The sequence below is a fragment of the Lycium ferocissimum genome, chromosome 2, assembly GCF_029784015.1.
Source record: "Lycium ferocissimum isolate CSIRO_LF1 chromosome 2, AGI_CSIRO_Lferr_CH_V1, whole genome shotgun sequence".
NCBI classification, from domain to species: Eukaryota; Viridiplantae; Streptophyta; class Magnoliopsida; order Solanales; family Solanaceae; genus Lycium; species Lycium ferocissimum.
In genome coordinates, this window is record NC_081343.1 from 61,084,781 (window position 1) to 61,097,833 (window position 13,053).

General features: G+C 34.7%; 3 protein-coding genes across 3 annotated transcripts; 1 reads left to right on the forward strand and 2 right to left on the reverse strand.

Moving 5' to 3' along the window:
* Positions 1–4,068: 4,068 nt before the first annotated feature.
* On the reverse strand, positions 4,069–4,754 carry LOC132048279 (uncharacterized). The gene has a single exon (XM_059439185.1). It carries the CDS (start codon positions 4,631–4,633, stop codon positions 4,256–4,258), a length of 378 nt encoding a protein of 125 aa, XP_059295168.1. The 5' UTR covers positions 4,634–4,754; the 3' UTR covers positions 4,069–4,255.
* A 3,024-nt stretch (positions 4,755–7,778) lies between these two features.
* LOC132047832 (uncharacterized) lies at positions 7,779–8,147 on the reverse strand. Its single transcript, XM_059438812.1, has one exon. It carries the CDS (start codon positions 8,145–8,147, stop codon positions 7,779–7,781), a length of 369 nt encoding a protein of 122 aa, XP_059294795.1.
* A 2,929-nt stretch (positions 8,148–11,076) lies between these two features.
* Positions 11,077–12,937, forward strand: LOC132046533 (dihydroflavonol 4-reductase). Its single transcript, XM_059437186.1, has 6 exons — positions 11,077–11,302; positions 11,435–11,604; positions 11,712–11,906; positions 11,989–12,148; positions 12,263–12,455; positions 12,537–12,937. The coding sequence occupies exons 1-6, from the start codon at positions 11,158–11,160 to the stop codon at positions 12,811–12,813; spliced, it is 1,140 nt and encodes a 379-aa protein (XP_059293169.1). The 5' UTR covers positions 11,077–11,157; the 3' UTR covers positions 12,814–12,937.
* The last annotated feature ends 116 nt before the right edge of the window (positions 12,938–13,053 follow it).

The window sequence follows — 13,053 nt, forward strand, 5'->3', positions numbered from 1 at the left end:
ATATCTAAACCACCGTAATTTTTGTTGGTAGCTTGCACTGCGCATGCTAAGCAAGACACATGCATCTGGATCCAACTGACGGCTATTAGTGCTTGGATTAAGGCTTGGACTATTTTTTTTTTTTTTTTTTTTTTTTTTTGTTAAAAGAAAATTAGTTATGATAATTATAGTAATATTAATCGATTAGCCGAACACAAGACATGTTTGAATGAGTACGCTGTTTTCAGGGAAAGTATGAAACTGAAAGATTGCTAAACTGATAGTAACTGATCAGACAAATAACCGACATGTTTGACTGAGTATGCCCTTTTTAGAGAAAGCAGGAAACTGGAAGGTAGTTTGTTCCTTTCAACTTTGTTTTAAGTCTTATCGTTTCTTGAATTTCAGATTAGAGACATTTTCTTCCTTCTACCCAAGCAATACATAATTCAAATGATGGAATATCTTATTCTAAATTATGATTTTTAGTTCGTTCAAAATATAAACAGAGGTCAAGTGAATTTATACTTTCTATGATCTCTACTAATATTTTTAGTAAATTTTATTTTAATGATATGGAATTTGAATCCCCTCCTTTTATCAGCAATTTTTATAGATTTCATTTTTGGCCATTAACAACCTTATTGATACGAGCAATTATATATTTTTTTTATTTTTTATTTTTGCTTGGAATTACTTTAATTATTATTAATGAATGAATTTTATAATTTTTTTGCTTTTACATATATAGATGGATAACATAACAATTGAGAGAGAAACTAGGACTCTTACAATTACAAAATCACCGGTCAATTGCCCGTTAAATTATAATATGAAATAAGATATGTCACTGTTTGAATTATAAATAAAACGCTGTAAGTTGAAAAAGAGAAAGCAAATACTCCCTCTGTTTTATTTTATTTGATATTGATCTAACTTTTGAGTATTCATTTAAAAATATGACACCGTTATTTAAAAATATTTCAATTTTAAAATTTTGTATTTTATTCTTAATGATTATAGATTAAAGTAGGAGAAAATTTTGACTTCTGTTATAAAAAAGGCTATAAAGTAAGTACACTAAAGACAATTATATAGAAATAGACTGATATATTATTTAACCTTTAACTTAAGAGAGATTCATTATCTATATAATATTTTACAGAGGAACTCCTATTTATAAGAGGGAATAACTTGATGGCCAAGGTTAACTTGGTGGCCAAGTTAGCTTGGCAGCCAAGTAATCTTGGTGACCAAGCTAACTGCTAACCTTCCCCAAGTAAACTTAACGGACACACAACAAATTAATATTTACAACACTCCCCCTTGAATGTCCATTAATAGATGATGTGCCTCGTTAAAACCTTATTAGGAAAAACCCTGTGGGAAAAAGAATACACATATCTAGTAATACGCTTTGAGAGCTGCCTCATTAAAAACCTTACCAGGAAAATCAATGGGACAAAACCTTGGTTAAAGGAAAAAGAGTACATCACGTATTTTACTCTCCCTGACAAAGACCAAAATTCAGATGTCGGAGTCTTCGAATTCCAATCTTGAATATCATCTTCTCAAGAGTTGAAGTTGGCAAACATTTGGTGAACAAATCTGCAGGATTGTCACTTGAACGGATGTTGCACATCAATATCACCATTCTTCTGGAGATCATGTGTGAAGAATAACTTTGGTGAAATGTGCTTCGTTCTATATCCCTTTATGAAGCCTCCTTTTAATTGAGCTATGCATGCAACATTGTCTTCATACAATACTATGGTTATTTTTTTATCACACTCTAAGCCACATCTTTCTCTGATGAAATGTATCACTGATCTCAACCACACACATTCTCTACTTGTTTCATGAATAACTATTATCTCAGACATGATTCGAAGAAGTAGCAACAATTGATCAAGCTTCATAGATCGCCATAATATAGCAGTACCTCCACATGTAAAAAGATAGCCTGTTTGAGATCGAGCTTTATGTGGATCAGATAAATAGCCTGCATCTGCATAACCAACACGATCTACACTCCCATTCTTAGCATAAAACATACCCATATCGATAGTTCCCTTCAGATATCGCAGTATATGCTTGATTCCGTTCCAATGTCTTCGTGTGGGAGAAGAGCTATATCTTGCCAGCAAATTAATAGAGAATGCTATGTCAGGTCTTGTAGCATTAGCAAGATACATAATTGCACCAATTACACTAAGATATGGTACTTCAGGACCAAAAAGCTCTTCATTTTCTTCCTGAGGTCCGAATGGATCTTTACTCGTTTCAAGTGAGCGAACAATCAATGGAGTACTTAACGGATGCACATTGTCCATGTAAAATCGTTTTAAAACTTTTTCGGTATAAGCAGATTAATGGATAAAGATCCCGTCTGCTAAATGTTCAATCTACGACGGATATCTTTGAAACCTAACAAGTTTCTTGGGGATTTAGAAGAGAATAATGCATTTTCTATAACAAGTTTCGTCCCTTTAGGAGGAAATATAGTAGCTCTTCCTAAGCCTCCAATCAATTTCGAATTGCCAGAAATTGTACTAACATTTCCCTTTTTCCTAAACAAGTGAGAAAAGTATTTCTCATCTTTGAATATGGCATGCGTTGTTCCACTATCAATCACACAAATATGTTCATGATTGGTCATTGATCCAAACAAAATGTGAGGAATTTTCATATATTCTTCAAAATGAAAGAATAGACAAAGTGAACATTAAAGTAGATATTATTATTAAACAAAGCATTACACAAACTTTATTTACATAACTATGGAAACAGACCTATATTAGCTAATAGTAACAACATGGATGACAATACCTAAGTTATTAGAGATCTATCACTGATCAGATGATCTATTTTTCCTTCAGGGAGTTCAAAGAAATCTGCGCATGAGCTCAACATTATCTTCAGAAATAAAATTTGTTTCAACATTCTTTTCTGGCTTTTTGAGGGAGGCTTGATAAAGCTCAACTAGATGCTTTGGCGTGCAACAGGTACGTGATCAGTGCCCCTTTCCTCCACATCGATAGCATTTATTTTTTGAATTTTTCTTTTGCACAGCTTCATGCTTTTCTTCCTTCTTTTTACACTATTGGTGGTGAAGGGTATTATTTGGTGCATGACGACTATCATGATTAAAATTTCTTCCTCGACCACAGCCATGACCACGACTGGGGCCACGACCTTTTCCACGCCTAGAATGGTGAAAATTTGCCTCATTCACTTCAGGGAATGAGACAGTACCAGTAGGTCGATTTTCATGATTTTTCATTAATAGTTCATTATGTTGTTTAGCCACTAGAAGATGTGAAATTAGTTCAGGATATTTCTTGAACCTCATTTCTCGATATTATTGCTGCAAGAGCATACTCGAGGCAGGAAAAGTGGAAAATATTTTCTCCGACATATCATGATCAGTGGTCATATCTATCTTTCAAATTATTCGACAGCATAAGAGGATCTTTAGTAGTGAGATATTCCAGTTTCAAGCTCTCATCAAGATGATGGCGAAGGAATATCATTGCCTTGGCACGGTCTTGATACGATGCCAGATTTTTATCTTTGATGGTGTTTGTCAGACCCATCGCATCAAGATGAATTTCGGCATCAAGAACCCAAGACAGGTAGCTTTTGCTAGATATATCCAAGGCCACAAATTCACGTTTAGAAAGATTTGCCATTAATTAAGAAAAAGAACGTCAATACCTTCGAGGCTTTCAAGGTATTTGCTCGAGATGACAGAGTCTCGTGCTGATAACGTGTTATAAAATAAAGGCTATAAAAGTGAATACATCAAAGACAATTATATGGAAGAGACTGATATATTATTCAACATTTAACTTAAGAAGGATTTCATTGTCTATATAATATTTTACAGAAGAACTCCTATTTATAGGAGGGAATAACTTGATGGCCAAGTTAGCTTGGTAGCCAAGTAATCTTGGTGACCAAGCTAACTATTAACCTTCGCCAAGTAAACTTAATGGACACACAACAGATTAATATTTACAGCAACTTCAAAATTTTGGGGGAAAATGACTTTTACCTGTTTAATTAATAGGAAAGTTTTGACATCAATTTCCCAATCCATAACAAGTTTGCATATTACGCATATATACACACTTCATTACAATTGAATATCATGCTCATCGACTCCAAATTGTTTGGTACCGTAAAATCACACATAAAGAACTACTTATAAAATATAATCGATGGTCTTCTTTACCACAAAGTCCAAATTAACTTGGGAACATGTTTTAAATAACTAAGTAGCCAAGTTGGATTTGGAGGAAGTGGTCTGCAACACATCACCAAAACCTCCCTCTCTAACATACTGAATGTACCTCGAGAATTCAGGCCTAGCAGTTGCCTTCTTCTTTTTCTTCGTTTCAAATAGACTGAATATCGGATGAATCTTGCTTGCTTTTTTCGCTTCCTTTAACTGAGCATTCGCGCGAAAATTATCCTCGGACGTGACCTTCTTGGAGGAAGAGCTAAAGAATTTAGCAGCAGCTGGAACTGTTCTGTTTCTGCTCAACTTAGGCTTCCCCAATATTGGAGCACAAGGTTCCTCCTCCTCGATCTCCTTATTCAATACTCCGTATCCTCTATAATCTCTTCGTGTACTCATTGCTCTAAACATGGTTTTAATTAATTACTAGTACCAAAAATAACACTACAGCTTCCAAATTTCTTGAACTATAGGATTAAAATGAAGGAAGAGATTGAAGTGAAGAAGTTATTGAATGATGAAGAGAACAAAGGATATGTTATATAGTAGTAGTAGTAGTTAGTAGGTTGGCGGCTAATAGCTAAGGGAGTTATTTAGTTCCTGTTACTATTTTATTGCAGCTGTAGCCTCTTTTTTTTTTTTTCTTTCCAAAATTGCGTGCTCCACGTGGTTGTAAGGCTTTGAAAGTTTAATTGCGGAATAAAGCGGGAACTTTCCTTGTTTTGACTTCTCGTGCTAAATATAAAGGAGCTCTGACCGTATATGGCCAAAAAAACAACAATAATAATCAATTGCGGAATAAAGCGGGAACTTTCCTTGTTTTGACTTATCGTGCTAAATATAAAGGAACTCTGACCGTGTATGGCCGAAAAAACAACAATAATAATCAATTTGGATAAACTAGTTGATTAGTGAACGCTGATAATAATGGAAGTGTGACTGTGGAGCTTCAGAATTCCAACAAGGCATGCTATGAATATATATTACTATGTTAAAGATAATATTTTTTATTTTTAGTTTTTGTATCTTTCTTTTTGTTGAAAAGAATCAAGTTGGATAAACCAGCTATTTGATTAGTGAACACCAACTTGCATATGTTTGAACGAGTACTGATATTCTCTAAACCAAAAAATATTGATAGAAAGTGTGTTAGCTTGCATCATATATTATCATTCGCCCTTATTTCACAAGGACCACCTATTTTGTTGGTGAAACAATCATTCGAATATCAGCGTTTCTTAATTTTTCATTGAATTATTGTACAGTGACACTTTTATAACATGACTATTTAAGCTTTAGATGATCCTTTTATATTTAAAAATCAAATCCTAAACCTTCCTGTGTATATAATAGAAGTTAAATTAATACGTATACTGATTAACATGTAGTTATACGTATATAATGAGAATTTTACGTACTTATAGGGGATTTTAGCGAATTTTGAAGAATAGAGGGTTATTCATAACTGAATAAACGAAAGCAGAAGAATTCTGTATAGGTATATAAAACTATTATCTGTACGAAGTGATAAAAATGCTATCTTTATTATATAGTAGAAACAAATATACTACCTTAATCGAATCGGTCAAGACCAAATTTGTTTAATTATCAAAGTATTTCTTCAGCTCAAGCGAACACTTTTCAATCACGAGGAAAAAGATTAGATCATTTTGTTCCATTTAAGTGAATGATGTTCCGTCGTTATTAAAAAAAAAAAAGGGTGAACGAGATCCGTAAATGTCGAGAAAATAATATTCAATTAGCTAATAGGAAAAGGAAAAACATGTTATCATATGCGTTACAAATATGGTTACACCTTGAACTGGACTCACTCATAGTTGCAAACATGCTCAAGAATGTATAAGTTGAGAACTACAAATTTAGGTCAGTCATATAGAAGATACCACAGAGATTTTAATGCAAACAAATTTTGAGATCAAACATTCTTTTAGAGAAACCAATCAGGTGAATATGATTTTGTTAAATGTGTTTCAACTCTTGACTCTTCAAGATTCTTATCTTCTGTTTAACTATCAGGATCTTCCTAAAGATGCTAAAGGACCATATCAGTTAGATAAGTGGTAACCACCTAGCTTAAGGATAAGATATGAGACGAGTAATTTCTTTGTAAGCTAACACGTGATAATTTTTGCTGTGTGTGTGTGTATGTATCCAGTAATTAGCAGCACACAGTTTTTGTACGAGGTCAGGCCTAGTCCCTCTATTTATAATCTTCCTTGATATAATACTACTTAAACTAGAGCTGGGATTTAACCTTATTAAAAAAAATTAAGCCTATGGAAATGTCTACTTCTTACGGAATTTCAGCTCTCAAAATATAGATTTCATATGATAAAAAAAAGTTAGATGCTATATCCGATCGAAATGTAAGAAATATAGTAAGTATTGTATATTGCAGATATAGTCTATGAGTGCAAATGAGACGGTACACTATGTTAATGTGAAATAAGTATGTATAAGGTAAAAACCGAAGCAAATTGTTGTTGTTTCTAGACGGGCAGTCGGAGTAAAAACGAGATCACTAAACCTCGGGGTACAGTCGGAGGAGTCGGAGTCCGTGAAATCGGTGATCTGCTCAATGGGACATCGGAAACCGAAGGAATGTTAACAAGCGGAGTGACTCCGAGCCTGAGGGAAAGACCTTTGGACACAGGTATGAAGGATCCGTTACGAGCCAGGTCACACGCCGCCAATCGCGCCATGATTTGTGCTGACATCCGTACGGAATCTCTGACATCCATACGGATCGCCGTTTTTGTGGAATTCGGGGTTTTCTTAAAGGGTCTTTTTAGGGTTGTACAAAGGCCCATCTACTGTTTGCTATAAATAGGGGTGAGCCTCCTTCATTTTAGGGCTAGTTTTTTTTTTTTGCATACACACTCATACTTGTAATTTGAAAATTATATATTGAAGCTTTTGATTGGTTTGGCTTGGGACAGAGGCGGTTCTTTCCAAAACCGGACCAAGTTCACAGAGACGAACATCTTGATTTCTTAAGCTACTTTCTTTCTTAATCACTAATATATTGCTTATTATCGCGTATTGCTTTGCATAGATCACTAATCAAACCACATATCCTTTAAACCACGTATAAATTTAATTGTAACCATTTTAAGGGGAAAACAAAGTAAAATGATAATAAGAAACTTATTAAACAATGAACATCATGAATTATAATTAAGTTGAAGTACCCTTTCCAAAAATCTTGCACTGCATGCCTTGAATCTGTACAATCAGCTTGAACCATTTCAAGCCCTTTGTTTCTTACTCGTCTAAGAACATATTCCCATAACAACCAACACTTGTCGCAGAATCTCTGATAAATAGAAGTGAGAACGAAGAAATAGAGAAAAACAAACCAACATATATTCCTAAATCTATTATGTATACATGTACACTTCGAGAAGAACAGCATGCTCAGCATGATCCCCTCCAAACCTCTACGGAGAACCGCATAATATGATAAAAAATTGTGTAATCTATGATCTTCGAATATTCCAAAGAACCAAAATTAAGAAACCTCGCAAGTTCAATCTCACTTTACTGCAGCCATATTGTTGGATTTGGAGGAAGTGGTCTGCAAAACATCACCAAAACCTCCCTCTCTAACATACTGAATGTACCTCGAAAATTCAGGCCTAGCAGTTGCCTTCTTTTTCTTCTTCGTTTCGAATAGACTGAATATTGGATGAATCTTGCTCGCCTTTTTAGCTTCCTTTAACTGAGCATTCGCCTGGAAATTTTCCTCAGACGTCACCTTCCTGGACGAAGAGCTAAAGAAGTTAGCAGCAGGTAGAACGGTTCTGCTTTTACTCAACTTTGGCTCCAATATTATCATTGGAGCAGAAGGTGCCTCCTCTTTAATCAATTCTTCATATCCTCTATAGTCCCTTCGTGTACTCATTGCTCTAAACATCGCTTTAATTAATTAATAGTACTCACAAGTTCTGAAAAATAAAACAGATCTCAAATTTCTTGAACTAGCTAGACTTAAAATGATGGAAGAGATTGAGAGATGAAGAGAACAAAAGATATGTTATATACTAGTATAGTTAGGTTTGGCTAGTAGCTAAGAGAGTTGTTTAATGCCTACCATTAGAGGTATTTTAGTAACACGTGTGCGGCTAAATTATATTTTCAATGTATAGTTGTAAGGGTTTGAAAGTACATGGCTGAGCAGAGTTTGCTTGACTTTCTCGTGCAAAATTCAATTAATATATTTTCAATGTATAGTTGTAAGGGTTTGAAAGTACATGGCTGAGCAGAGTTTGCTTGACTTTCTCGTGCAAAATTCAATTAATATATTTTCAATGTATAGTTGTAAGGGTTTGAAAGTACATGGAAAAGTGACAACGGAAGCTTCCAGATTCCAATAAGGTATGAATATCACTAGATGTTAAGGACAGGCTCTTTACTTTTTGTTGTTATATCTTTCTTCTGGTTGAAAATAAATCAATTTGGACAAACTATTTGATTAGTGTAAACCAGCGTGCTTAAAGAATAGCTAACAGCAGAATCAAATTATTTAATTTAATGAAAGACTGACCGTATCTGGCCAACAACAATAGTAATGGAAGTGTGACTATGGAGCTTCCAAGTTCCAATTAGGCATCCTATGAAATATGTTATGGAAGTGTGGATATTAGATTTTGAAGCAACCACATGTAGGGCTATTAGTATTTTTGCCGGGCCATGATGACAAAATTTTATATGATCTTTCGTTTTGTTGAAAACAAATCAATTTGGATATATGATTAGTAAAAGACCAACGTGTTTGAACGCATACGGTCCATTTTAGAGAAAGCAGGAAACGTGATAGAACGTACGTTAGCTCATATAAGATAGATTAAAGATTTAACATAATCAAAATGTTGACAGAGATAATTGTCATCCACTCCTTATTTTACACTCTGGGTTTGCGAGGTCAATACCTCTGCAGAATAGAGGTAACTGAACTAACTAATTAAAAGAAAATTGTTAAATTAAATGTAAAATATTACATAATTAATATTATGAAATTTTAAAGTAAAAGATAAACACTTATGTGTCCAAATGTAATAATATTATCACTAGTAATTGGTATATCTTGTCAAATATTTTCTGTTTATTTTCTATTTAAAAGTCTTAATTAGTCCTAGTAATTGGTATATCCTGTCAAAATAGTTTCTGTTTATTTTCTATTTAAAGTCTTAATTAGTCGGCGAAATATAGGCAATTATTCTACTTAAAAGTTTTCATCAGAACTGTTAAACACTATTTTCTTTTCTCTTTTAAGAATTTGAAGCCCTTGTTAAAGCTTATGACATTCATTCCTATTTGGGTCCTGTATAGCAGGTAAAGATAAGCATCTCTAAACGATTTCAAATTGAAATATTTAAACAACAAAAAATGTTTATCATCTTGCAAAAGACAGTTAAAATAGAGTACTACATGTTTATAATTGTTTTAAAATTGTCAAAAAGTTTAATATCAAATTATATTTCAATTATAAATTCACTTTTCCTATTGACTATTCCATTTAATCAATACTTATCAACAGATAAAATTAAATGTTTTGTTCTAGAAAAAGTTCTATGCTCGCATTCTTCAACAAATGTTGAAGAATAGATTAATAAAACTCTCTTCCCAACTTAATTCAATATGGTAACAAAGTCAACTTTTGACAAACTCTTACACACATTTAGGTTCGAAAATTCACATATGATCTCCAAAATTGTGTTGCACATGAAGAAGAATGTCTAAGATATAGAATGTTTCGCGAATGTCTAAGATATAGAATGTTTCGCGTCAGGGATATAAAACACCAACAATAATTTATAAAGATCTTGAGACAATAAATCAGAGGCGGACCTACATGGAATGGTGAGAGTGCACTCCCACCTTTCGGAAAAAATTATGTATATATATGTGTATATACCTTGAGAAATAAGTATATATTTAATTGTGCACTCTAACAAACGAAAGTGTCGTTTTGGGACACATTCACAGAATCTACTTCTCGCATGTCACCCCGGATTGAACCCGAATGTCACTTTTAATTATTTTTCTGAGGCTATTTTTAGGAAAACAATAAGCATTAAATGAGCTCGCCTAGATTCGAACCTGCACTGTCACCACATGTCGCACAACCTTAGCCACTGAGCTATCTCTTTCATTTGCTTCACTATGTTAAATTTTATTTATTACACATATTTGACCTACATACTTGTATTTTCGCCATTGCTACACTATTAGTGACCGATCCGACACAGTATTATCCCTCAGTCATCATTAAAAATTTTGTTGGCGTTTATGTTAAGATAATAGTGCCCCCCAGCGTCTTAAAATCTTGGGTCCGCCTCTGTCTTGAGTTACGTACTAGATTACTCAAATAGTTACGTACTAGATTACTCAAATTGTTAAATTAAGCTAGGTCCTTTGACAAAAGAGTACTAGTAATAGGCATCCTAATAAGTTGAAAGGTAGATAAACTCAATCGATTCACTAACTTTAGGTGTGATGAACCTTAAATCTGTTCCTCTAATTTGTTAAACTATTTTGAGAATTTGGTCAAATGAAGGACACACTAACCAATATTTTCACAACAATCATTCAATTTGCAAAGTCACACATAGAAATGTTTCTTCAGCAAGGTACACTTAATTCTATATGCGGATGAGAAAGTGGCTGCCAGATGGCCAGAACCCATTTTCTTCCTCTCTCACCAACCAGTCATATTTGGTTAATCCAATGAAGTTACTTAACGGTGCGTTGAGCACGTGCTTACCATCTAACACTACGTACCACTCCTAACACAACCTACGTGCAAGCAGTATAAAGACAGACATAAACATAAATGAAAGCTCATCTTGTTGTAATTTAGTCCGGTCAATTAAGATTCATTTTCCGACTCTTTTTACTTTTCATTTCTGAAAATGGCAAGTGAAGCTCATGCAGCTATTAATGCTCCGGCGGCGCCGACTGTTTGTGTCACTGGAGCAGCTGGATTTATTGGTTCTTGGCTTGTCATGAGACTCCTTGAACGAGGTTACAATGTCCATGCTACCGTTCGTGATCCTGGTAGGTTGTCTCTTTTAAGAGTTTAACTTCTACACATTGACAGTTTAAAATAAATTGCATTATGAGAATCCAGAGAGGAATATGACAGTGCTAAAAGCCTTTTGCATGTCAATGATATGCATGGATTTGTAGAGAACAAGAAGAAGGTGAAGCATCTGTTAGAATTGCCGAAAGCTGATACCAACTTAACGCTGTGGAAAGCAGACTTGACAGTGGAAGGAAGCTTTGATGAAGCCATTCAAGGCTGTCAAGGAGTATTTCATGTGGCAACACCTATGGATTTCGAGTCGAAGGACCCCGAGGTACTATATATCAAGCTAGAAAAGTAACAAATCTATACTTATTACCTTCTTACATTTCTGGATGATCAATTCTAATGTAACTCTTATCACATCGATATACGTAACAGAATGAAGTAATAAAACCAACAGTCAGGGGAATGTTAAGTATCATAGAATCATGTGTCAAGGCAAACACGGTAAGGAGACTGGTTTTCACTTCATCTGCTGGAACTCTTGATGTCCAAGAGCACCAAAAACTCTTCTATGACGAGACCAGCTGGAGTGACTTGGATTTCATCTATGCTAAGAAGATGACAGGATGGGTTCGTTTGGCTATTCTTTTCTATTACAAATAAATAACAGTATTGTCATCAATATTGCCTTGTGAATATAATTTCATTGCAGATGTATTTTGTTTCCAAGATACTGGCAGAGAAGGCTGCAATGGAAGAAGCTAAGAAGAACAACATTGATTTCATTAGCATCATACCACCACTGGTTGTGGGTCCGTTCATCACACCTACGTTCCCACCTAGCTTAATCACTGCCCTTTCACTAATTACCGGTATGATGTAATCACAATGTACAGAAGACAGTCGCTTCCTTTAATCCCAACAATTACTTTAGTAAACAGCTTTCCACAACACAATCATGGGTTTAATCAGATTGAGATGTGCAGGGAATGAAGCTCACTACTGCATCATTAAACAAGGTCAATATGTGCATTTAGATGATCTTTGTGAGGCTCATATATTCCTTTACGAGCACCCCAAGGCAGAGGGAAGATACATTTGCTCTTCCCATCATGCAATCATATATGATGTGGCTAAGATGGTTCGACAAAAATGGCCAGATTACTACGTTCCTACTGAGTAAGCCTCCTCTGTATTCCTAAGTATAATTGACTCCTTCGTTGAGTGATGGCTTGGTAACTCAGTCTGATTAAATAACAGGTTTAAAGGCATCGATAAGGACTTGCCCATAATATCTTTTTCGTCAAAGAAGCTAATGGACATGGGGTTTCAATTCAAATACACTTTGGAGGATATGTATAAAGGAGCTATTGAGACTTGCCGACAGAAGCAGTTGCTTCCCTTATCTACCCGAAGCACTGCAGACAATGGACAAGACAAAGAAGCCATACCAATTTCTGCCGAAAACTATGCAAGTGGCAAGGAGAATGCACGAGTTGCAAATGGTACAGGAAAGTTAACCAGTGATGAAATCTAGAACTGTAACCTTACAAAATAAAGAGGCGAGCTTGCCTAGCAATATGTTTGCTTCTTGGTTCCCTGATATCTGTTTGAGGTTTTCCAATACTAAATGCGTAAAATGGTCAATGAATATATGGAAATTCTCGTCTTGCTAAGTTACAGGCAGCTGCACGGTAGGATATCAAATAATCCTAGGTATATTTTGCCTAGAAAAGCTGTCTTCAAGGCTCTTGCATACCATTTGCCAAAAAAGAAA

Excerpts from the sequence above, each read along its gene's own strand:
- LOC132048279 (XM_059439185.1), bottom strand. The coding sequence starts at position 4,633 with ATGTTTAGAGCAATGAGTACACGAAGAGATTATAGAGGATACGGAGTA.
- LOC132047832 (XM_059438812.1), bottom strand. The coding sequence starts at position 8,147 with ATGAGTACACGAAGGGACTATAGAGGATATGAAGAATTGATTAAAGAG.
- LOC132046533 (XM_059437186.1), top strand. The coding sequence starts at position 11,158 with ATGGCAAGTGAAGCTCATGCAGCTATTAATGCTCCGGCGGCGCCGACT. Across the intron at positions 11,303-11,434 it reads TGCTACCGTTCGTGATCCTG|AGAACAAGAAGAAGGTGAAG; the intron begins GTAGGTTGTCTC and ends ATGGATTTGTAG. Across the intron at positions 12,149-12,262 it reads TGCCCTTTCACTAATTACCG|GGAATGAAGCTCACTACTGC; the intron begins GTATGATGTAAT and ends TGAGATGTGCAG.